General features: G+C 41.3%; 1 protein-coding gene across 5 annotated transcripts in view; it reads right to left on the bottom strand.

Moving 5' to 3' along the window:
- The window catches only part of LOC133354588 (paraspeckle component 1-like), a 95,026-nt gene that overhangs the window by 63,405 nt on the left and 4,859 nt on the right, over positions 1-26,762 (bottom strand). For 3 of the 5 annotated variants that reach the window (XR_009756605.1, XM_061571542.1, XM_061571543.1), the window contains exons 2-8: positions 23,666-23,967; positions 22,321-22,416; positions 21,721-21,917; positions 21,140-21,224; positions 15,950-16,064; positions 8,064-8,121; positions 1,096-1,256 (exon numbers count right to left, since the gene is read on the bottom strand). Coding sequence is in view for 3 of the 5 variants with exons in the window: in XM_061571542.1 (XP_061427526.1) it covers positions 1,096-1,256; positions 8,064-8,121; positions 15,950-16,064; positions 21,140-21,224; positions 21,721-21,917; positions 22,321-22,416; positions 23,666-23,967 (1,014 nt within the window). In the remaining 2 variants the exon portion in view is untranslated. Of the gene's footprint in view, positions 1-1,095; positions 1,257-8,063; positions 8,122-14,474; positions 14,660-15,949; positions 16,065-21,139; positions 21,225-21,720; positions 21,918-22,320; positions 22,417-23,665; positions 23,968-26,762 lie in introns of those variants that run through there. The other 2 variants (XR_009756606.1, XM_061571544.1) reach the window with 2 other exon arrangements.

Here is a 26,762-nt window from a genome sequence, read left to right as displayed (position 1 = left end):
TCTGCATTATTTTAACTACCGTGATGATTAAAACTTATTAAGGATTTAGTCAGTCACAATAGAGTTGCGACGCATTTATGGTTTCAGATTGAGGCAGCAAATTGAGCACACCGTTTTGAGGTGTGTGACCACACACAAGACATTTTCACAAAGGCACGGTGAATGTTGTCCACATTGGTCGATGGTGGCGTTCCCAAAGAAATATGCTGTCACAGCAATGCCGAGGAATTGCCTATAAAGCATAAAGTGTTTTTTGCAGGACAAGTTAATGAGACACACTGGGGGGCAAGGACCTATGATCCAATTTCATGGCTATTGGCAGCTGTGTGTACTCTTCTTCAGCAATATATATGTAGAAAATACGTTAAGTCAAAAATGGGCAAAGCTTAACATACCTAAACACTTTATGAAAAAGAAACAGCCTTAATAATTCTGCAATAATCAAGAGCTAACATTAAGATGGTGGCTTTATAGAATGTTTTTTAAAAGTCAAATTTGATCGTGTTGCAAAAAAGCCCAAAGACTGCACATTTCAAAACTACCGTCAACCATCAGCATCATATTCAGCCAGAGGCTTGACTCCTGCTCATCCAATCTAGCTGAACCCACACTGGTTACATTAACGAGTATACAGTCACATGGACCAAATACATGCCCGCAGGATCCTCCATTCTCCACCCAACAATAGGTTTGTACTGTGATGGCTGAATTCCAAACGCTCCCCATTTCTTTCACCACTGCTTCATTTTCAAATGTGATAAAACACATGCCGAGTAGGATGCCACCGAGTATGATGCCGACGTGTACATTGAAGGACGTCGTCACACACGTCATTTTGCGGCACATTTCAGCTGTGGTGAATTAAAGTGAACTTAAAAAAAAGGATTTTAAAATTACGTGCTGGTGTTTAAATATCCATGGTGAATGTATATCTGGAACACTGCAGTATTCTTTTAAGTGTCAATCTTCAGCATGTATTATTGCAGGATATGCAATGGCACCTGAACAGGTAATAGTGCATACACATTGCAGTGGATCTTCCGTAGTTTGTGCAGTGTGTGCAAAGTGCTGGTGTGGATGCAATGAATACATTACCGTTGCCATGCCGTTGTTGGCCGAGCCCATCATGGGGCTGCCCATCCCTCCGGTCGCTCCTGCCCCCGCCTGGCCCATACTTGCCCCAGCCTGCTGCTGGTAATTCATGCCGAGCATGGCGTTTTGGCCCTGGTTGCCCGTCACAGCCTGCCCATACCCATCTAGACGACACACCGAACACCACACGATGCACACTCCAAAACACCCCGTGCACACCCTTCCCCCGACGCTGCGCGGCGTTAAGAAGGACGGATCGGTTCATGTGGATTCTCACGCTCACGATATGGGCATCGAAATTGTGCGTGCGAGAATAGATTTAAACGTGATGCAAATTATAAGCGAATAGTATGCAAATGTTACATTTAAGCCAATGGAATTGCAAAAACAAAACAACAATCGGTCAACAATACAAATGAGATGGTAAAAATAAGGCTATAAATGTAATTCTTGAATTGACCCTGAATATTAACAAATAAATTAATCTCGGTGGGAGTGATGTCTAGGCACGAGTGATTCCTGTGTTATTGGCCAAGCAGGGAGACCCATGCATTTCCTAGAAAACAAAATGAACTGAGAAAAACACCACAGGTTTTAAATGGACATTAAATGGTGGTTACTTTTACATTCCATTAATCTAGTCCATTGTCACTATTTTCCAATATCAATCAATATTCCAGTCCACGTATTGTGCCACAATGAACCCAAATTTTTCATAATAAATAAATAGAATACTCATTAAAACGGAGAGTTCACGGGCTTTATATAACTGAAATGGACCAGTGTAAATGTATTTAAGTACAGGCAGTCCCCAAGAAACGAACGTCCGACTTACGGACATCCTCACTTACGATCGAACCGCCATAAGACGTTATTATTTTTAACCACTGGACTTGTAAATGTTCGGACGTACTCACAAACCGCGGAACTATACATGTGTATTCTCTATATTGGACGAAATGCTGTGCGGTGATTATCGCCACTTGTGGATCCGATCAAGCAGTGAAAATGTCACATTAACTTGACAGTGGCTAATCGAACCATGAGATGACCCACTATTGATTTACCCGAGGGATAGCGATTTCATCCACCATGTACCGATTGGCCAATTAGACCCCGGAGTTCAACAAAAACACCTTCACAACGCAAGTAGAGCATAAAGAGCATGTCTGCATAAGGGCACTTGAGCGTTTCTCAAAGCTCATCGATTAAAAAATTGTCCCCATCTTGCTAGTCTTGGTTTGACTCAGAATGATGGTCGTCATGGTGCAAGGTGAATCCCTCTGTGCTTAATATACAACCGCAAAATGACATGAAGCTATTCTAAAACAATACCCATTTCGCACGATTCATCTGCGGCCAAACTGCAACTATGGTTTATTTGGAAAGATTTAACTTCACTTTGAGCTTCATGTGGCAGACCTAGTGTTGCTGCTGCTGCTCTGCTCTACCAAGTCTCATAGGGTATCATGACCCTTGATTGCTTGGTTCAATAAACCTCTCTCCGCCTTCTTTTGGCCCCTTGGTTATAGTTAGCCCATCACACAGCCCCATCAGCACTAGTCACTCTTTAGATTTTCTGAACCACGCTGCTCGGGATAGTTATTGAGCACATTTGCCAGTGAATCAGAATCTTTATTTAATCATAATCAACGTTTTTGGGTTAGATCGCGTTATTTATAAATGTGTCTTAACCCTCCACCACCCGACACGGCCAATCAGCAAAAAAGTGTCACGTTGGCAAAAAGACAAATAGTTCACTGCTTTAGCCCACCGGTGTGTTGAAGCGTAAATGTTGTGGTTTCACGCTTCAACACACCGGTGGGCTAAAGCGGTGAACTATTTGTCTTTTGTCAACGTGACACTTTTTTGCTGATTGGCCGTGTCGGGTGGTGAAGGGTTATGACACATTTATAAATAACGCGGCGATCTAACCCAAAAACGCTAATTATAAATAATATTGGTCGCGAAAGCCTACGTGTTAAACTGATCTTTATTTAATACTGGAGGAATCTAATAAGCTATGAAGCTATGTCCAGTAGAGGTGGGTGAGCAAGTTAGTGAGTGGGCCCAGAGCATCTCAATGCAACCCTTTCAGAAAGCACAACGAAGAATCCATATTTTGAGACTGGAAGAATCTGATGAGCTATGAAGCTGTTTTTTTTAAGGATGTCCAGGATAACATGAATACAAGCAACTGCTCATATCCATCAGCAAATTTGTGCCAGTAGTGGAAATTCCACACCAAATACATTTTTGACTTTGCATTTGTGCTGTTTCTTAGATGTGGGTACCAACTGAAAACCTTCCTTTTGTGAGCATTTAGTTGACATGAGAGCTGATGGCTGCATGAAGTGGTAAAGTCAAAGCCACCACAGTTTAATGAATGACTGATTTGAATTCTTTTACTTTTTAAACAAACATAACTATTACACTCTTTGCAGGGGCTCTTCTATATTGGCAATCATGAGCAAGTGGTGGGGCAATTCCCAGATATCGATCATGGAGGCAAATCTTTCAAAAGAACTCAATGTAGACATACACCAGTGGTTCTTGTTTTATCAACCCAAGAGGGATGATGGGTTGAGTGGACGAGGCTCGTCAAATGTGAATTGGAATGTGAGAATGTTGAAAAGGCACCACGTGTTACATTCTATCATTTCTCATTTAAAACGTACAGGTACAATCCCTTGTTAATGCCACTGCTGGCAGGCCAACCACCAGAGCAGGGTTTCCCAAACTCCAGTCCATGTAACCCACCAAGATACAGCTTTCCACGTTTACCAATTTACTCCTCATTCAATTGCAAATTAACCAATTCCACGCTGCACATGCCTGATGATTGTTAAAATGCAAGTAATGTGTACACACAGTGAGATCTTAATGGCTCAATTAACCGCAGACAGCGCAAGCTGCTTAACAATTATCGGGTGCGTGCAGCATGGAACGAGTGAATTTGCATTTGAATGAAGGTAAATTGGTAAACACGGAAATACTTAGCTCCTACATGGTGGGTCATAAGGACTGGAGTTTGGAAAACCCTGTGCTCGAGCTCTAGGGAGCATTTGGTCTATTCTTCCATGCTGACAGGACTTCGTGGAAGAGCTGGATTTGCTCACACGTAATCCCACTATGCGTGAACAACCAACCGACCATGGTATATCCATTTTAGCCTTCTGGATAAAAAGTTGGGAGGAGATTGAAAAACCTTGTCCCATTGTTTTAAAAACTCCGATGCCGGCAGACCAAATCAAACCGGAAACCTCTGGATTGCAAGTCCAGTGTGCTAACAGTATTTCCCTTCATTTCTCAGTTCAAAATGTGAAGGGTTTTATTATCAAACATTTAAATGTGCGGAAAACCGAGAACCATATTTTTGTCATAATTTCTGATGTGGTTGCAGTTAATCCACAAACAATTTAAACAAAACTAATTGACATCCAAAAAGGAATCTAACGAGTAACTGTTCCAATTAATAAAATACTCTCCCACAATTTGGATAGAAACGCATATACTTGGATCCAATAAGCAACCTAAGTCTCGTAATCAGTATTTGGTCATTGATAGTAAAAGACTGGCAACCAGTGAAATTGAGAATACTTTGATGGCGTACGAGTTAAGTTGCAAATGAGGGTTCATGCAAAGATACATTTTTGACCAGCACACCAACCTTCATGACAGAACAAGCAATGGGTTACAAAAGCAAGCAAACTTTCTCAAGTACACATCATGAACCAGTGAATAAATCTAGCACCCACAATAGCTCAGTGGCTGTATCCACAATTGAACTGTAAAGATAAAGCAATTGGACCTTCCAACAATGAAGACAATTCTCAATACTTGAAAGATTAATGTTGGTACTCACATAATCCATGCTCCCAAAATTTTTTACGTTTTGTTCATTGTTAGCTGAGGGTTATTTTTAGAGACATGTAATCCATAATGCCAAATCGTTTTTTTTTACAGAGGTCATGTATTATATACTAAACTACTTGGGGTTGATGCCAGATATTGTGTCTGATCATTAGATTTCAGGTGCCAGGTTTGAACCTGTTTAGTACTCAAATGGACACGTGTCTGGACCACTGCTGTTTTATGTCCGGGCTACTAGATGGCCAGGAAATGGCAATACAGCACTTGATTGAATCCATATATGCACATGTTTGATTGTTGTCCCTATGTATATAGGGGTTCCTCTGGTTACTCTACTTTCCTCCCAAAAGTCAAGCACGCATGAATGGAATTTAGCCAAACATCCCAATTCAGAACCTTTCTAAGACATCACTCAATGTAGCTTTCTTGGGTTGAGTCATAGATGTGCTTGCGATAACTTTAATGTGTTTTAATGTGTTTGAATGCAGTATCAAGTATGAGCCAATAAATTTCGGCAGTGGGGCCAAAATTAAAACCATATAGCCACACCCCAAAGTAACAACCACCGACCGCAGCATGCATGGCACGCCACTGAACAGGCCAAAAAGCACACGAATGCTTTGTGTGTCTGAACAGAAAATGAATCTGGACATTGCATACATTGTCAATGACTACTTCCACGATGCAGCTCATCATTGTGCACAATTAGGTTGTGCGAGACCAATGCCCCATACAATGACAAACCATCACAACATATCAACCACGTCAAGTTCTAAAAACCAACCTGGAGTTTTTTGTTTGCAAACAAATTTCTCTTTGTGAGCAGTTAATATTACTTTTCCCATTTAAGTTAGAATGTAACTTATTTTGAAGTCTCAGCATGGATAAAGTGTAGTTCTACTGTAGTTCACACTTTGTATAGTAGCCCTTAATACATACAGCAAATACACTGAGCTTGTCAACCCTTTAGTGTACACCATTATGCACCGGTTTTGAAAATGCAGCTTACAAGCAATATCTGCACGATCCAGTCAATCTGAAATCTGAGCTGTTGCTTGCATCACCCCATGTCAGCAACAAGCATCATGTGCATTTCAAGCTACCCTGTGTTAAGATACAAAACACGTAGAGGACTTGTGCTTGTGAGAAGAGAGAACATTTCCAGAAATAAGGATATCCCCCTGAAATCTCACAAAATATGACCAGTTCATATTTGGTAATCAACAGCAATTCTATATTTTGGTATAAATCTTGTAAAAACTGGCACCTTAAAGCCAGGTAGTCACTTTTATGTCACATCTTTTCAACATTATCAATGTACTAAAATGTGTACAGCTGCATACCTGTTGCTCACAACTGTTCCTTCACAAAAGCATATTTTTTTCAGAGCAGTGTAACAAATGCACACCCCCTCAAAACACCTCATTGTATATTAAGTCACACAATTAGAGGAATATGTAAAAAAAACCCGAACCGTGCATATGGGATAACTTTATATTTTGCCTACTGCTAAGAGTTGCTTAATCATTGAAAAACAATAAAGTCTCATTTGGTAGGGCACAACGAATGTTGGAGACCGATGGAGGCAAACCACAGGCAGGGCTTACCAACAATAGACTCTAAGCTTTCCCACATTCCTTTTGGAGCTACCAAATAGCTATACTGTCGTGATGCACTGCATAATGGTCCAAATTAGGGGTGCCAAAGTGGCGAGATATTAACTACCTCTCCTTGTATGCAGCAGGTTGTGGGTTCGATCCCGATCCTGACGCCTGTATATTTGTAGCTTGCATGTTCTCGCCATGGTCGCGTGGATTTTTCTCCGGGGAATTCCGGTTTCTCCCTCCACATTTAGAATAAACATGCGTTTAAGAGTATCTGGCTGCTAGAAATTTCCACATAAGCCACTTCGTTGAGCTATCGTTTGTGGCCAGGTGCCTTCAGTTGGCTTTACCTGGTATAATTAAAATAATATATAGTTTACATGACAAATTCTGCAAATTACTCTAATCGTATTACACATAGCAATCATCGCCCCTACTGACAGGCATGCCCACTTGCAAGCCGGTAACATTGTGCTGTACAGCAACAGCTACCGCTGAGGTCCCCTTCAAACGTTGGATATGAGATGTGATGCAAGGCGCTTTGAGTTGCTGAAGTATTTGAGAGCAGCATACAAATGCAATCTATTTTCATTAAATATGACCCTGTCATAGACAATATGCCTCTTCAAAAACACACTTCAGCGTGCCAATTAAAACATAAAACTATTGTGAATTTACGATTATGGAGTTAAGTCCTTTCAAATATTTATAACTGAAATTACATTTATGCTCGCTTGAATAGCTATTTGGGAACACGTGTAAGAGCTTCTTGGCACGTGTGTCACACTTAAACCATGGTACAGCCAGAGCAACAAGAAGAATGTTTACTTTTGGAACACAATACCATGTCCATTCCCCATTGTGCTATTCTCAATTTGATAGGTAATGACATCATTCAAATTACAGAATCTATTTTTGGAACATAAGTTCATGAGCAAAACTATATTTCAAACTCAATTTAGTCCCATTATCCAATTTTCTCCCTGGTATTAAGCCAGCAGATTAATAACACGTTAAGTTTTTTTAAACAAATACCTACAATTCAGCAATTGTAATAGAAAGCAAAATCATCAAATGCAGATGATGATAGCCTACAGCCAAGTTTATGCATAAACACTCATGAATCCAGGAATCTTGCAACCTGCTAAAGTCCTATGCAAGGTTAATTGAATTTCACTCCTGCAATGTGTTCTGTTCACATTTATCCACAAAGCTTGGTTGGCGATGTCTGACAAAACTTTATTTCATTTGGCCGACTATAATAATTGTGCTCGGCTTTTTCCAATCACAAAATAGGTTATCTGTTATATGCTGGCCTTAAAATACTTTAAACAAATTCTTACAAGGTTATCCACTAGAATGCCTCATTAAAAGCATCTAATTTATTTAATGACCTGCATTTCCAACAAATTAGGACATGGATATGCATGTCCAGTGGAGTAGTACAAGTGTGTATTTAACAGCACAGTGTCCCGTGTCTGGACTCTCACTCACCTGTCATGGACATGTTGCTGCGGGCCCCCAAATCAGTCATACGCATCTCGCCTTCTCTCTGTAAATGAAAATCAATTCATAGGCTCATTCACCACCTCCAAAGGGTTGAAAATGGAGTCTTCCTTTTGTAAAAATCGCATCTAAAAACAACTGTTAAAGGCATCTTATACTTTACATGAAGCATTATTCAGTTTTAGGTAGAATATTGTTTTTCTAGGCTAGAAATGTGAAAATCCACCTCAGACAATGATGCAAAATGTCCAATTGTGGAAGTCAATGGGAGAAAAGATAGGTAAAAATAATAAATGCAATGCCATAACAAAATAACACTACAAAAGGACATGTATCACGCTATTATAAAAATGAACCAACATGGACATTATCCTTGGATATGAAACGCATGTCTACACAATGACAAAAACTCAAATTGAAAGTCTGAAATGACTTTCATCTAAACCAATAAAATCAGCCTAACACCCCTTTTGTCTGTTTGGCTATAGATGCTTGTATTCAACCCACATTTTTTGCGGCAACCTTCCACTCAAACAAGCAAACCCTACTCGGTGCACAGCACACTAGCCCCTGTGCCCAGTCTAGTGTTTTGCCAGTGATGTGTGCATGTGTATTTTCACTGCATGCAGAGCATATTTTTTATGTCACTCTTTGATCTAATAGAAGTCACCTTGACTAAATTTGTATTCTTAAAACTGAGAACTTGATACCCAAACCCCATATTTCCCATACAAGTGGGCACCCCCACGCACTGTTCACAGTTCAGGTTTTCCATCACTGCCATTTTGTAGACAGCTCAAATATACCATAAAAAACACAGAACATTCACTGATGACAAAACATCTTTGAGATGCCAAATAAAATAAGCAACACCGACATTTTTCAAGTGCAAAAACATGCCCCTAGTTTCAAAGACAGCTTGAGAGAAGACGATTATAAACAAAGCTTTTCCACGACAGGCACAATCTCAGACTTGTAGATTTGCTGCTCAAGATCTGATGGGAAACCGTTTCTATGTTTAATACAACTAAAAATATATATATAAAATTTGTACATCTGTATTCACAAATAGAGCTGTCTGATCTTATTCAATAGTGTGTGTACGCATTAAAGGAAATTAAGGGCCTGTGTTTACAGTGCGTGAGAATGAAGGGGTGGCGCAGAATTTAGCAAAGCACGCTATGGGTAACTTGACTAATGAAGTTGGATTCTTGACCACAGTGAACAGTATCAGAACTGGTTATTTTCCACCACCCACCCCCTTTCCAATAAAACCAACTTGATGAAATATGAGCAAACAACACCTAAGACTGACATGGCATAGGGAGGTCTTAATCTAGCAGTGGATTGACAAAAGACTGAACAATATGAGACAGCAGTAATCATACATCTGCCAGTGTAAAAAATGCACTTCATTATAAAACACTTGGTAACTCTTTGCATTACAAATATTGAGGGGAAAGAGGATTGATTACACTGTGTAACAAAGTTTTTTGTTCCTGGGTAGTGTTATTTCCTAATTGCTTATGCCTCAAAAGTACAGAAAATGGCTATTGTTCCCCACAAACTTTGCTTTTGTGACCAGGACAGTGATATTTTGAAGTTTACATTTTTCCATAACATTCCAGATAGATTCAGTGCTGAGTAAACTTGGAGTAACTTCACTTCTAGAATGTTATAGAACTTTCCAGTAATATAAATAGTAGTACACGTACAGGGGCCTTAAGCCCACCAGTTCAGTTTAGTTCCAGCTGCCTAAGTGGATACATATCTGCATTGTTCTGAGATGGCATCAAGAGGCTGCAAGAATCCCGGCAGACGCATTTTGCTATGTCTGCAGCCAATTTATCAAGACATGAGCGAAAAAGTACTCTGTGGAAGCATCTGCGGAGATGTGCGAGGCCTACAAGGCATATTTCGGCATGCCTGTCGGGGATCAAGACAAACCCTAGGCACCTCATTTCACCTGCGAGCAATGCAAAAAAACTGGAAGGTAAGATGGACAATTGTTGCTCGGAATTTTATGGTACAAATTTTGTTTTAAAAAAAATTTTCATTGTAAAAGTTTTTTTATTTTTAAATGGTTTACAATTTTCAATGTTATTGAAAACATACATGAAAAATGTTGCGAAAATCTCTTACACATTAGTCATGGGTGAAATAAATGTATTTTTGTAGGATGGTACAGAGGGGAAAAGAGAGCCATGAAGTTCGCTATCCAAAGAATTTGACAGGAACCCACTGACCACTCAAGCAAATGCGACTTCTGCATGGTGGACCATTCCAAACGTCAGACTGGCAAGAATGCACCTATCACGTATCTGGACCTTCCTTCATCCATCGCCCCGGTGCCACACTGCCATGAGCTCCCCGTACCCACTCCTCCGGATAGAGGGGAGGTCGTCTTTAGAAGAGAGCAGAGAGCGAGGAAGAAGTTGTAGATCCAGATGACAATTTCAGAGGTGGAGCTGAGGAGAGAAATCTATACTACCCCAACAAAAAGACCTCAACGATTTGTTGAGAGATCTTGGTCTCACCAAGTCCAATGCAGAGCTTTTGAGGTCTAGGATCAAACAGTGGAACTTGTTGGATAAAAGTGTGCAAGTTGCAGATCAGAGGAAGCGTCACCAACCTTTTTGCAGCTTCTTTACCCATCAAGATGGGCTCTGCTTCTGCCACAATGTGACCAGTCTGTTCAAGGCAATCAGAATCGCCTGTAACCAGAATGAGTGGCGCCTCTTCATTGACAGCTCATCCAGGAGCCTCAAAGCCCTGCTGCTCCATAATCGTAACAAGTAGCCGTCTCTTCCCCTGGCTCACTCGGTGCACCTCAAAGAGGATTACATCAGCATCAAGACCTTGCTAGACGTCTTGAAATATGACGAGTACGGCTGAGAGGTCATCAGAGACTTCAAAATGGTGACATTCTTGATGGGTCTCCAAGGCAGTTTTATCAAGTTTCCTCTGCTATCTTTGCCTTTGGGACAGCAGGGACGCCAAGGCGCACTACCACAGGCGGGACTGGCCACAGCGGACCGAGTTCTCTGTGGGGAGGAACAACGTCAAGTGGGAGCCACTGGTGGACCCCCGGAAGGTGCTGATGCCACCACTGCACATCAAATTGGGCCTTATAAAACAGTCGGTGCTGTAGATAAGGAGTCGGCAGCCTTCAAGTACCTTCAAGACTTCTTCCCTAAGCTAAGGCAAAGTTCAAAGCCGGTGTCTTCATTAGACCATAGATAAAGAAGATCATGGAGTGCAATGAATTCCCCAAGAAGCTCACTAGTAAGGAGAAAGCGGCTTGGAACAGATTTGTCGCAGTGGTTCGTGGCTTCCTGGGCAATCACAAGGTCGAAAACTGTGGAGCTGGTTAAGACTCTGGTGAAGAACTACAGCACAATGGGCTGCAGGATGTCTCTCAAAGTCCATATCCTTGATGCTCATCTTGATAAATTCAAGGAGTAAATGGGAATGTACTAGGAGAAGCAAGGCGAGCGCTTCCACCAGGATATACTGGACTTTGAATGCCGCTACCAAGGACAGTATGAGAACATGATGGGAGACTACATTTGGGGGCTGATTCGTGAAAGTGATTTACAGTATAATCGTAAATCTTGAAAAACTACTCACTTCTAAATCATTTGTCATCATTTTTGTATTACTTTAGTATAAATAAATGTTAATTTTGATTTATATGGTTTGTTTTTCTGACTATGTGAACGAAAAGACCCAAATTCGCCTGTTTTCTCATTGAAAAGAGGGCAATATCAAAATATCATTGTCCTGGTCACAAAAGAAAGGGTTGTGGGGAATAATAGCCATTTTATATACTTTTTAGGCATAAGCAACTACGAAATAACACTTACTACCCAGGAACAAAAATTAGGTTAGTGTTATAGAAAGAAAATAATGCTAAAATATGAATAAATGCAAAACAATATCATCACTCTTTTGGGTAATTCTTCAATGCACTATGTGCTTAGTTTGTTGTCCTTCCCCTACACCTCGGATTAGCACGGATGCCTATGTACGGTGCGAAAAAAGTTCAAAGTACATCTCTTCAAAACCATAACTCTATTCAGAAATCCAATTAGCAGTGCTCGCCAAACATTAGTGCACCAAGTCCAAGTTGTATCCTTGCCAATCTCTGTTAAATCCAGAATTTGGGTGACACCAAACAGTGGCAATTCCCAGCTCATCGGTCTGATCCAGTTTTGGCAATGAATAACCAACATTGACTTTACACAAACATCTAAAGTCAAAGTGATTCAATACTCAAATGAGCATTGAGGTGGTGCTCAATTCCCATTTACAGTCCTCGGCCAGTGATATAAATTCTACATTTCTATGACGGGGGCAAGTATATCCATAAAACCACTGGCGACTTCATAAGGTGATATTAACCCGGAAGGATGATGGGCAAAGTAAAACCCCAACCCAGATTTGAGCTCGCAACCAACCTACTGCCTACTGCAAACCAATCACTCTAGTGCTCAGCCCCTTGGCTGGAATAACAGTCCTAATTGGTATTTGTTGCACATGCAGTCTCTTTGCTAAGTGAGAAGCATGATTAGCAATGGCTTCAAGTAAACACCTATGACATAAACCAAATTGTTCTTAAATAATTGATATAGGAACAAGCTGTGCAGGACTTTCAAAGCCAAAACATCTGAAACCTGGTCACTAACCTAGACATCTCCCATGTGTACACACGGCTCTGGGATAAACTTTTGAGTATCTACCTGCTGTGCAATGGTCCAGCTTTGGGTGTCTAACTGCAGCACAAGAAACATGAAGCATGCCACGCGACGTGCCGACATCACAAGTCATAACGTTATTAAGAGGGCAGGGAGGAGGCACGTGGAATTTGACATCATAAAATTATGTCAAGTTGAACTATGTCACACAATGACATAATTCGCATTACGAGGTTTCATTGACATCAATAATATCGCCAAGTTGAGCAACCCTTTGTTCAATTTGCCTGGTTTTCGGTCGGGGGTACAACTTTTTCCTAAAATGCTGCCTTCATTGGATAATCATAATAAGTAACCATTACAGAATGCTAGAGAGCAATTACATTCACACTTTCAATCTTAGTGTCAATATTGAACAAATACTTAAATCAAATGGTATGCTCAACTTCTACTTCATGCACAATGTGATGCGAAGTAGGTTATCAATCCAATCGCTGCAAAATAACTGAATATCCATTTTGTATTTATGTTGAACTTCTTTCGCATGTAGTCAACCGTGCTAATCAGTCACGACAAGTTAAGCACTTGAGCATTATCAATCCTAACACAATGGACCTTACAAATCACCGATCTTCCAAATACTCATCAGCTTCCGTCAATATTAAGATGACAGAATTAGTTACAATTCGTCAGCTTTACAGCCTACTCCTGAAACAATCACCACACAATAGCTCCTGCCAGTTACTGTGCAGCACTTGACTAATTTCAATCACTCTGCTGGGAGGGGAATTCTTTCACCTCCTTAACCCCTCCCAAAAGAGCAAGCAAAACAAGTGCTTAAAACTTCCAATGGTCTGTGATGTCACGGACCACAGTAAAGAAGTTTCCGTACCCAATGTGAACAAAAAGTAGAACTTGCAAAACATCATCAACGCAGTGGTGAGGTGTACCACCAATTTTTTTGCAGCAGTTAGGCACTTGCAAACGCATGCATGTTATATGCGTGTACACCCATAAACGCATGTGCGCGTGCATTCAACTCCACGATGCACAAAATGTGCACAAGAACCTTATTTTCTTCATGACTCACATATACCACGATGATTCAGGCTGACCTTTGCAGAAAATAGCATGGCCGGACGAGATTGATAACCATTACAGATAATGAAATTGATACTATATTATGTATCATTTCAAGTTTTTTTTTCTCTTCTTAATAAGCTTCTTAATGAACTTCATGCGTTTAACATGTCAGTGCACCTGAAGCTGTTACTGGTAGGAATTTAATCAACTGTCACCTGGTTAGGTGACATTCACAATTTACCTGCAATAATCATGGGTCACTGGTCATTTTCTGTCACAGTAAACCGCAAAAATTGTGGCTAGCCTTAGGTAAAGTTATTCACAATGTAATAACTTTCTCACAGATACCCGAAGCATTATGGTATTGTTACATACTTGCATCACTCTTCATCAATGCCCCTTAGATATGGTACTATTTATTTACCATGAGGGCTATGACCTGAGGAATATTTTAGGTAACATGCCATCGCTGAGATGTGTAAGAGATATGCAGCTCAACATTAAGAATGCGCACAACCTCGTGCACCCACATAATACATTAATAATAGACATGTTTAAATTAAATGTCCCACAAAGCAAAGTTGGGAACAAAAGTAATACAGCATTGAAGTTCCAAAGAGAGTTTGCATATTTGAGGTGATGTTTAGTATCCCATGAGAATGCAGTGTGATGGCGTCCAACACAGCAATCTTAGGTTCTTAATAGCCACAGCCTGATGATGTGGAGCCCAACATTACGTGCCTGGGAACTATGTAGCTGGTGCTGGAGCATTCCATAACCTTCAGTGAAAATGGACTTATCATCCTGTGAGAAAACAATCATCGAAGTTAGATTTTAGGCATGTCTCTCAACAATGTTCCATGTGCTGTAAACAGCGACACATTTTCTACAAGTGTTCTCACCAGAATGGGTCTGAAAAAGGAATTCTTCTCAGCTCTACATTTTGATGTGCAAAACAATTTGCTAGGAATGCATTTGTGGTATTTACTGAGTACAGATTTGCGTTAATTAATTTCACGATATGCACATGTGTATGCTCGTGACAACCGATACTTGGATAAGAAATATATGCCAGAGAAGCTGTACACATTCTTAACCGAGGATATTTTGGTTACTCATGTACAGGCTTTGGTAAATATGCAACTCAAGCTGATGTCAACAATATGCTGCCAATCAACACTTAATTTCCATATTGTAAATTAGGTATAGATACCATTATATACACAAATTACATCTATGGATAATTCTATATAACGTGTATTAATATTGATATTTACACCCGTTTAAAATTGTAAAGGCAATCAGTCATAAAAAAATTACACCTTTTCAAGGTTTCAAATCCCTATTTAAATAAGTATATATTACGCAATATTACTGCATGATTTAGTTAATTCATTCACAGGGTATCAAAGTTTGGAGTTGTTTCTTACGTGACTATAAAAAAGCCACCTTGCAGCGTTTATGTTCCAAATATTGGAAACAATAAATTAATTCTACTAAATTTCAATGAAGTAAACACATTAGCTCGAACAATATAGATAATCAAACCAACTTTTCACTGAGTGCACTCTTTCTGAAGTGAACAGGCTGAATGCAACAGTAGACATTGCCAATTACGCAAGGAGCACCTTCTGGTCTCTACATGATCAGCACTGGAATGGGGTAAATTCCAGCGCTGGCATTCACAGGCTGACACAAACAAACAAAAATCAGAAAATTATGAAAAGTTTACAAACTCCACAGGCAGAATATGAAATTGTCAAAAAACCCTGGTAGCAAATCAGTAATTCTTCAATTTAAATTTAGTTCATGAACATTGTTATATTATGAAAGCAAATCATTTTCATTAAGTGATTAAAGGGAAAAACAACCATTTGATGCACGTGTGCAAAGCAAATCTGTACCAAACTAAAGAATGCAGGTCCCTTAAGACCCTATTCCTGGTGAGAAGAGATATTTATGCGATTATAAACAGAACATGCATTGCAACATCAATTGTCATTGGCACTGGCAGAATTAAACAAATGCCAATACGGAGTCACCGAGAGCCCAGCCTTGGCTCTGCATGGGTCGGCAAGCGACCTGGGTACTCACGGCGCCCTCCATGTAGTTCATGCGGTAGCTATCCTGCTGGCGACGGAGCATTTCCTCCTGTTCGCGCTGGCGCCGGATCATCTCCTCCTCGCGCCGCCTGCGTTCCTCCTCGTGTCTGCGAGTGCACACGGCATATTCACAGCTGAAATTCCACCCTCTCAAACATCTACATTAACAACATACCATGTGCCCAGTGGAACATTTTCTTTCATTTTGACAATTACAAATGGGCAGTAAAAGTTAAACGAAAAAGTTTAAGCGTACACACAAAAAATTGAGAGATCCAAGGGGGAATTACATTGAGACAAAGCAGATTGCATGGAACAAACACCTACACACCCTACATACAATAGTGTGAGTAGTATATCGTGACTATAGTCATATCTAACTCTACAGCAGTATATGGCTCTACAGTAGCATCTACCGACTCTATAGTAGTAACTACTAATGCTACAGTAGTATCTACTGACTGCAGCAGTATTTACTGACCATAGTGGTATCTACTGACTGCAGTAGTATCAACCAACTCTACAGTAGCAAATAGACTCTACTGAATCTATAGTATCTATTTACTCTACAGTAGTATCTACTGACTCGTGGCATCTACCTACTCTACAGTAGTATTTACCTACTCTACAGTAGTATCTACCTACTCTATAGCAGTTAATTACTAACTTAACAGAGTACCATGGTGAGGCCTAGTTCCGTGCAGAGCCCCCGACCTTGCCTAGATTGCCCAGCCGGCTGAGGTGGAACCTTGGCAAGCTGATGCTGGGCTGCAACCCCCCCCCCCACAATCCCCCCGCCCGCTCTGCAGTAGTATCTACGGACTATAGTAGTAGCATCTACCAACTCTATAGTAGTAACTGCACAGATTGGGGTGGGGGGGGACATCACACTGTGAAGAATTGACCTTAGCATTGTGTATTGTTTTGCATTTTTAACACGAATGATGATTTTTCCACACCCCCACCGATCGCGTGTGGGTTGCTAAGGCAACCACGGGTCAGCGTTCTCGCGCATGCGCAGATGTGTACTTTGGCGAGCGCCCAGCATTGTAATATAATAATTAATAGTAATACATTGTTAATTTAACTACTTCAAAGTTGACGGATGTGAAATACGAATAGCACTGGCTCACCCCCAGGCTTATCGTGTGGTATCTGGGTACTCTTTGAAACGTAAACCCCACAGTTTGTGAGTTAAAAGTGTCACAAGGTGCGTTCACACACAGATGGACAGACAAAAAGACTTATGTAGGTAAGACTAGCAGGAAGTACCCGGCGTTGCCCGGGCAAAAAATAGATTTCAAAACGTTTCTTAAAAACCTTATACATACACAGATACTAAGGTATTGTGAGAGCCCGGTGGGCCGCTTGTCCATTTCTCCACCAACAAATTATAAGAGGCTTGCACAAGTCAAAAAAGTTATGGAAAGTGGGGGGTAGTTAATCCAAAAGGTTTCCGAAAATTGTCGACCCCCCACCTCAAAAAATATCTTTACCCCCGCGTAGGTATATATACCTACACACCCTACATACAACAGAGTAAGTTGTATCTATTGATTCTGTAGTTGTATCTACTGACTGTACAGTAGTATCAACTGAGCCAGTAGTAGCTACTGACTGTATTGTAGTATTTACTGACTGTAGCAGTATTTACTGACTGTAGTGGTATATACTGACTGTTTGAGTATCTACTAACTCTATATAGCAGTATCTACCAACTTGATAGCAGTATCTACTATCACTACAGCAGTGCATACTGTGGTGGTTACTGCGATGATTACAGCAGTGCATACTGACTGTGGTGGTATCTGCTATAACAGCAGTGCATACCGACTGTGGTGGTACCTGCTATGATTACAGCAGTACATAATGTGGTTGTACCTGCTTTCACTACAGCAATGCATACTCACTGTGGTGGTACCTGCTATGTTTACAGTAGTGCATACCGACTGTGGAAGTACCTACTATCTCAGCAGTGCATACCGATTGTGGTGGTACCTGCTCTGATTACAGCAGTACATACTGTGGCTGTACCTGCTTTCACTACAGCAGTGCATACTGACTGTGGCGGTACCTGCTTTCACTACAGTAGTGCATACCGACTGTGGTGGTACCTGCGATCACTGCAGCAGTGCATACTGTGGTGGAAACTGCTATCACTGCAGCAGTGCATACTGACTGTGGTGGTACCTGCTTTAACTACAGCAGTGCATACCAAATTTGGTCATACAGTAAAACCTTGGATTGCGAGTAACTTGGTCTGCGAGTGTTTTGCAAGATGAGCAATTTTTTAAAATAAATATTAACTTGATAAATACGAGTAGTACGTATACGCTTTGTCTGCCGAGCGTCACGTGATCACAACTGAGCCGATGGTTCTTGTCTCGTTCTCGCTACGGGATTGTGGGTAATTGTCTCCCATGATCGGTCTCAGTTGGTGTGCCTCACTCGTATAGTCAACATCCGTGCGAGTGTATACTGTTTACTATTGTGTTGCGACCACGTGTGTGTGCGTAAAGCATTTTTTTGTGTCCAAGTGTAGTAACTGTTCTTTAGTAACTGTACTGCAAGTGAAAGTCGTCCTACACAATAACCCTCCTCTCCTCTTGTCTCCCTCACACCAGCCACGAATACATTTTATTAATAAATTTGATTACTTTATATTAAATTTAAATAATAAAAATATAAAAAAGGTATTTTGTATTAATCATTTTTATATGAATAAAGGATTTTTTGGTTGTGGAACGAATCATCTGAGGAAATTCACTTTGATATGAGTGCTTTCGATGACAACCACGTTTCTGGAACGAATTGTGCATATCGACTGTGGTGGTACCTGCTATGATTACAGCAGTGCATACTGTGGTGGTACCTGCTTTCACTAGAGCAGTGCATAGCGACTGTGGTGGTTACCTGCGATCACTGCAGCAGTGCATACTGACTGGTGGAACCTGCTATCACTGCAGCAGTGCATACTGACTATGGTGGTATCCTGATATTGCTACAGCAGTGCATATCAACTGTGGTGGTACCTACTTCAACTACAGCAGTGCATACAAAATTTGGTCGTACCTGGTACAACGACAGCAGTGCATACCGACCTTTGGTGGTACCTGCTATCACTACAGCAGTGCATACCGACTATGGTGGAATCCTGCTATAACTACAGCATTGCATACTGTGGTGGTACCTATGATTACAGCAGTGCATACTGTGGTGATACCTGCTTTCACTACAGCAATGCATACCGACTGTGGTAGTACCTGCTATCACAGCAGTGCATACCGATTGTGGTGGTACCTGCTATCACTACAATAGTACATGCTGACTATCTTCTTATATATAAAAAAGGGAAATTTGTGAATGTGTGTCTGTTCGAAATGTTTAGCATACTTGCCGATATGCAACCAACTTATATTAAACGGGAATAGGCCGATTCTAAAGAAATCTACAACCTGCGATTCCTTTGCACGATTTAAATAATCGAATCGTGGCGCACCTGGGTTTTATTTTATTTTTAATCAATGAGTTTTCTTTTCCTTTGTATAGTATGTTTAAAAGTTCAGACATTTTAAAACATTTTTCCCCCAGGGCAACGCCAGGTATTTCCCGCTAGTAGCAGTATATATCGACTCTATAGCACAAAGTACTCGCCTAACAAGAGTGCCGTGCAGAGCCCCCGGCCTCGCCTAGATTGCCCAGCCGGCCGAGGCTGGGCCGCTACCCCCCCCCCCCGCTACAATAGTCCTGTCTAAGCGCTATAAAATTAGTATCTACCGACCATATAATAGTATGGGGTGGGGGAGAGAAGAGGACGTGACACTTTGATGAATTTACCTCAGCGTTGCGTGTACATTTTTTTGTATTTTGAACGAGAATGAGAAATCCCCCCCCCCCTCCACCAATGGCGTGCGTGCGTTGCCAGGGGCAACTCCTGTCAGCGATTCGCGCATGCGCAATAGCGTGCTTTGTTCCGCGCTGGGCGGAAAAAGTAAATAATGAAATGAAGAGAAATCACACTCAAACGTGAATTTAACTACTTTAAAGTTTACGGATGGGACAACGGAATAGCCTATTCCTACCGCGGGGCTAGGGGCTAGGGGCGTGCTGCCCGGCAAATTTTTTTCTACGTAAACCCCACCGTCTGAGAGCAAAATTCCTCGAGCGTGTGTGCGCAGACGGACAGAGGGACAGACAGACAAAGAATGCCTTTTATAGGTAAGATAAACATTTAAGACATTTAATTTCATCCTAATATGCAACGTCATTGTATTTTTCCATCAACAAAATTTGAATTGTATTTTAAGTCAAGCACAGTAGAACATCTCAAAGGTAGATTTGAATAAGCTGAAATTGGGGGTCATCCGGAAAGATTCCCAAAAAGTGAAATGAAGGAGCCAATTAGAAAACTGTTTTCTAGATAATAACTGAAATGCAGACTTGCAATTTTTTAATAATAATAATTTGATACAATGTCTTAAGAATATATTACCTTGGATGTCACATGCTCCATTAATGTTCTTTTTTCACATTTATTTTACGAACACAACTAAGACTTAAAGCTCATGAGAAAATTCATTCAGACTTCCACATTTAGTGAACATCACCCTTTATTCTCTGCTTCAGTAAGAAAGTGATTAAACTGTATATAAATTAATTTATATCCAGTGAACCCAAGAAACTTGGCCCATAAGAAATACCACTGGACAATGGTGGTTCCCTTCAAGCATCTAGGTATAAAATGTTAAGTCCTTAACTTGTAAAATATGGACTATATTTGCAAAACAGATGATACAGAGGATTTGATTTTGTGTGATATCACAGAAAAAGCAACTTTTTGCTGTAAAAGGCATTTCTTAATTTTTTTGCACTAGAACCCATAAGCTATTGCTGTTTGGTTTAAATCGGTGTTTATGTTGCGCAAAAACGTTTTTTTAAGGGCTCGCTTGGAAAAGATGGATTGTCTCAATGGGCTTCTACCTGATCTTAAAGAAAATGTAATGTTTCACAGGAGCCCAGCAAGCACAAGCTGATCAGTGCGTCAATGCAATACAAATACAATGCAAGGGAGAACTATTAAATGTACGAATACCTTCTGACGTTTCTTTTGCAAGAGACATGGGTAAGAAGTAACGTGTTAAATTAAACTATTATGATGACTGAAACAGGTTTGTAAACTGACCTCATCTCAATTTCCTTGCGCTTCTGGAGCTCCTGGTTTCTCAGTTCCTCCAAGCGCCTCAACTCCTCCTGACGCCGCAACAACTCTGAAAGAAATCACGGATTTCAGGACATCACCCTTGTTAAATACCTCCGACAGCTTTCCATAAAGGCAACCCAACACTTTAAGAATTTAAATGATAATATATCCTGCATAATGCACGGGCATAATATTAATTTGAAACCCCCCGCCCACCTCCTACGCTTTTTCCATATGCTAAATTCCTCTTGATATGCAAATTATTTTGTCTAGGCGCTCTTCTTCTCACCTCCCCCCCTCCAACCCAGCTTAAATATACGCTCCAAGCTTGGTGGTGTTTCATTCTTCACCTGAGGACGGCTGCTTGCGTTGTGGCCGAAACGTCGTGAGAATTATTTTATTGTTTTATTTTTATTATTTTATTACTTCCCTTCTACGTGATTTTACCGAAAGAACCAAGAAGATACAACTTACAATAAAGAAATGTAAACTGGATGTCCGTTAATTTATATATATATCTGTTAGAACTGTAAAACGACATGAACGTGAGGTGCAAAGGTCACCTTGGCGCATGAGCATGGCCTGGTGCTCGTGAGAAGCTGCCTCCATCTCAGCATCCAGTTTCTCACGAGCCTCCCTCATGTTCTTTTCCACCTGGTCCCTCTGTTGACGCTCCATCTCATCGAGAGACTTCCACCGTGTTGAAAACTCGCACTCAAACGAGCCAGGCTGCGCAAAGCGAGGTGGCTGCTCCCGTTCCCTGCAACAACCGCACAACATCAGATACAATCCTATGAAGACAAAAGCTTCCAAATGTTGCACTTAATGTGTAACAAGCAAATAAAAACATTGTAGAGAAAACATTAACAAATACTATTATTCACTCGAATGGATTCCTGATCACCCATTGTCTACACATTCCCTGTGATAAGAGTGGTTACAGCAAATATAATTTTACATGAAAGGTTATCAATAACCCCAATTCCTAAAAATGTGTTCCAAGTAAACAAAACCCACACTAATATTGCAGAGCACACGGCAAAGGCGGAATGAAAGCCACAAGTGTCCGCAAGTAGATGTGAAACACTAAAAGTTAGGCATCGTGAGACAACTCATAAAATATCAAACATCAAATAAGTGGCGGTGATAGTGGCAATGCTCACTTCTGGTAGAGTGGGTGCTTCTGAATGGACTTCTCCGGCAACCCGTCCTCCTCGTCATACTGCTCCAGTGGTTCCACGATCACGGGCCGGGGCGAGCTGTCAAACCGTACGCAGACCTCCATTACTACGTCGATCCCACAACGGGTCCTCAAGCAAATTACATGGCACTGAGTTAGTATCCGTCAGTGTCTTGAAGTGCATTTCCTAATTTATATTAAGAATCTCAGATTTTTTCTGAAAACAGCCAATGGAAATGAACTACAGAAAATTACAGAACTGAGTACAGTATTGGCTGCATATGGAAAAATAAGTCATGTACAAGTTCACTAAACTGAAGTAATCTTCAGAGGGACACAAATGAAAACACAACAGCGTACATATATAATACTGAGGATCAAAATGATAAACGGAACATTAAAACATGAGCAGGCTGTAGTGCTTTATAAATAAACTATTAATAATGAAAAGCAACCTAAATGAGTGTGAATAATAAACATTAACTGCTGTCACATCAGAAACGGGGACAAAGAATTTGGAACAAAATTCTAAAAGTGCACAAAGAAGCATGGGGGGCATGTTTGGAATAAAACGTACAGTAAAGCCAAGGAAGGATTAGAGAACATGCTCAAGTCACCGACATCAAATTGACTTAAGAAACTTAAGTGGACTTTAGAAGGACGTTAGGTGAATTTACGACGGCCGTTGATCGTAAAAATGGCAACAAAAGAGAACACTCCTGAGTGGATGTCTACCGTGGAAACAGGAGCGCAAAAACCAACTCACGATTAAGGGCTATATGGATGATGGCTTGTCGCATCATGCACCCATGATATATAGAACTCAGAGAGTCCTTCATTTAGCAAAGTATAGTTCACAGCTTATGATGATTAAGAAACCACCAAGCTACGTATTGCCATTCTTCATAAACCTCAAAAACTGAGAAATTAAAGTCAAAGGTGGGCATACATGCAGCTTTGTGGCAACTGGCCACATGCTGCTGATAATAGTAGAAACTGGCCCATGGGTTGAGATGCCTTGAAAAATGCAAAGGTCCAAAAGGAACATAGCCGGCTAACAGACCAAAGTGTAAATTTTCGGTGACCAAACTAACCCTTACCCTTTATTACCCAGACCAAGCACAATCATAACTTTGCACACACCAACCCGGCTTAACACAAAAACATGTAGTCAACAGACCATGTAGTCAATCGTATAGTTATGAACGAGTCACATAGCAGCAATAGCAAAATCCAATGGGAAATAATGGAATGCATTTATCCCTGAAACTTTTTGATTCGACTACAATTTGACCGCACACATTGAATTTGAAGTCCAAGGCACTCACGCAGTCAGCAGGAAGGCGCCGTCCGTGCAACGGTCCAGTGCTTTTCGTGCCGCAGGCTTGGTAGCGAACTCGACGATACCACGGCCGGTGGAGCGGCCACGCTCGTCCGCCACCACGACGGCGCGCTCCACCATGCCGAATAGGCTGAAGGCCTCCTCCAGCAGCTCATTGGAAACCATAGGCGAGAGGTTCCGTACCGACAGGGCGGCCCCGTGCGTGGCGAAACGCACACGCAGAGGCCGGTTACGCATCATGATGCCGTCCAGCTCTGCCTTGGCCAACTCGGCAATGGTGCGCGTCTCCTGTGGGCGGGAGTCACAAGTTTCAAGTTTATTTTGTTTAAAAATATTTACTAAAAACTATTCTTGAAAATTGTTATTACAGGTTAATGTAGCCAAGCATAAATGCACAACCCAGATCCACCCATTTCTATTTTATTTTACCAGGTAAGGCCCATTGAGCTGTACAGCTCGTTCAGAAGCGACCTGGCTGCACATGATGGCTCAACAAAGTGGCTTATCATGAGGACATTTATTGCAGCCAAATACTTTAAACACATTTATAAATTTGGAGAGAAAAACCCAGAGAAAGATCAATGCAACCAGAAGGAAAACATGCAAACTCCAAATATACAGACCGCATCAGGGTCTGGATTGAACCCACAACCTCCTGTATTACCAGGCGAGGTATTTAACATTTCTCCAACGAACTCAAAGATACCTGAATAGTCTCCATTGCATGAGTGACCTGGGTCACCAAAATTACAAAAACATAAACATAAAAGAAGGTACCTGTACAACAATGCAGTGAACAGAAATCAGCAAACCTAAATCAAGAATAAAGTACATACATTTTCTGTCATGAAAATTAGCTCGGATTTTACGTTTAAAAACTGATTAGCACGATTGGCTACGCACGATGCGAAGGAAGTTCAACATACATACCAGGGTGATCACTGTACTCGTATGTAAAGAGATGTCAAATATTGTACAATTGCTCGTGAAGTCATCGTGCAGATCGACAGCTTGAGAAATTGTGGATTTGGAAACGGTTCTGTAAAGGCCTTATAGACGAACCGTGGCAATCTAACTTGACTCAGCGACCATGTTCAATTAACTTGACTGTTATATTGCGGAATTACAAAAGGTGATCCGAAACATGAAACAAGCGATCTTTTGTCCAACTTGATAATAATCCAAGTATTATTAAAATCAATCAAATGTATCACTGTAAAAATAAGCCCAAAGTGCAATTTAAGTTCCTCTGTCGAGAATTAGGTTATCGAAAATACCATTTGCAAACCAACTACCACAGAAAACCCACACATACGGTGGGATAACAAAGTACCGAGGGCGTTACCGTTGTGTAATCGTGATCATATTGCAATGAAGAGGTCCAGTTTAAATCCCCTTCCCGAGTGTGGCAATTGTAACAAATGTGCGAATGACTTATATTCGCCCCCTACACCTCTCTGTACACTCAGCAGTATAAATGTGTACGCAAGTCGACCGTCGGGTGTGATGTGGTAAAGTGTGGGTAAGCCAACATATCCCCCAGACGTCCAGGCAGCGTCGAAGAGGAGACTAAATGCCGAATACAGCTGTGCTTCTCAACATTAAATTTAACAGCAATTTTCAAACTTGCTCAATCTTCATATTGTGTGCCCAACTACGCATGCGCGACCGAGGGAGTTGAGAGCCGGAGGTGGGGACTGATGGCTGTCTACTGGATTTTTTTTTCCCATCCCGTAAATTGTAAAATGCATTTACGAAACGTTAAGTTTTAAGCAGATATAAGATACACGTAATAGATTCCATAAAATTGTGCTTAAAATAACGTGAGTGGATATCATCGTGTACCACATACAGTACATCAGGGTTAAACCCAGGGTTTCTTAAGTGTAGGGAGTTGGTATGTCTGCGCGCACATTTTTTTTTAACAAAAATGTGGTTTTGCAAATTTCTGCTGAGAAATAAAATAAATCGAAGCGACTCCAACACCTCACGGTGGTTCTTGAGCGTGTGGACCTCGGGAGCCACACTTACTACGTGACCAGAAAGCACATAGCCTATTAGACTAAGATCCCCCCCCCCCCATATAGTTTTGACAGACTCTTGGGGAAAGCGTTGTTAGTGAGAACCTATGAAGGCCGGTACGGTAAACGAGAGGGTGAGTGACCAGCACTATGCCCGGCCGCCTTTGTCTCCCCAGTTATAATGATATATCGCACCAGGTACTCGTTTGAGGCTAAAGACCCATTCAAATATTCGTCAGTTAATGGTTGGGGGCCGTCTATAAATGGCGTCACGCGATTGTCAATTTTTGACCACCCCCCTCATCACACGACGTCACAAAAAGTCAGACCCCCCTCATCCTCAAATATGACGTCACAAAGCTCTGCCCCCCCCCCAAAAAAAACATGCTTCAAATCGCTTTAAACTATTGTCATTGTAGTGCGTATTAAATGTGTGGCGCTACACTCTTGATGTTGTAGGAGAAACATGTATTAAAAAGTATATTTAATCAAGTAGAACGTGTTGTCTATCTATATATATAAAATCGCAAATCTGTCTGTCTGTTTGTCTGTCTGTTTGTGTGTGTGTGTGTCGCCGGACCATACGCAGTTTCATTGGACGAAATGTGAGGGATTTGCGAGACGCGATTGGTCCGTTTGGTTTTCCACGGCGGTTGCCCCTGGCAACGGGTAGCGACGCATTCGCTGCGGGGTGGACGCCATTTTGAATTCCCGTTAAAAATATGCGCACGCATTAACACGCGACTGAGGTAAATTCATCAAAGTTTCACGTCCTCTTCACTCCCCCCCCCACCACAATGTGTGCAATTACTATTATAGGCTCGGTAGATAATAAAATTATAGCGATTAGACAGTATTATTGTAGCGCGGGGGGGGGGGGTAGCGGCCCCAGTACCCACCCTCAGCCGGGTGGCCAATTTAGGCGAGGCCGGAGGCTCTGCACGGGACTAGGCCTCACCACGCCACTCTGACAGGTGAGTACTTTGTGCTATACAGTCCATAAATACTGCTATAGAGTCACCATGTACTGCTGTAATCATAGCAGGTACCACCACAGTATGC

Source organism: Lethenteron reissneri, chromosome 48, assembly GCF_015708825.2.
Source record: "Lethenteron reissneri isolate LAM-NWPU_2019-01 chromosome 48, ASM1570882v1, whole genome shotgun sequence".
NCBI classification, from domain to species: Eukaryota; Metazoa; Chordata; class Hyperoartia; order Petromyzontiformes; family Petromyzontidae; genus Lethenteron; species Lethenteron reissneri.
This window is presented reverse-complemented; position numbering and strand designations above follow the sequence as displayed.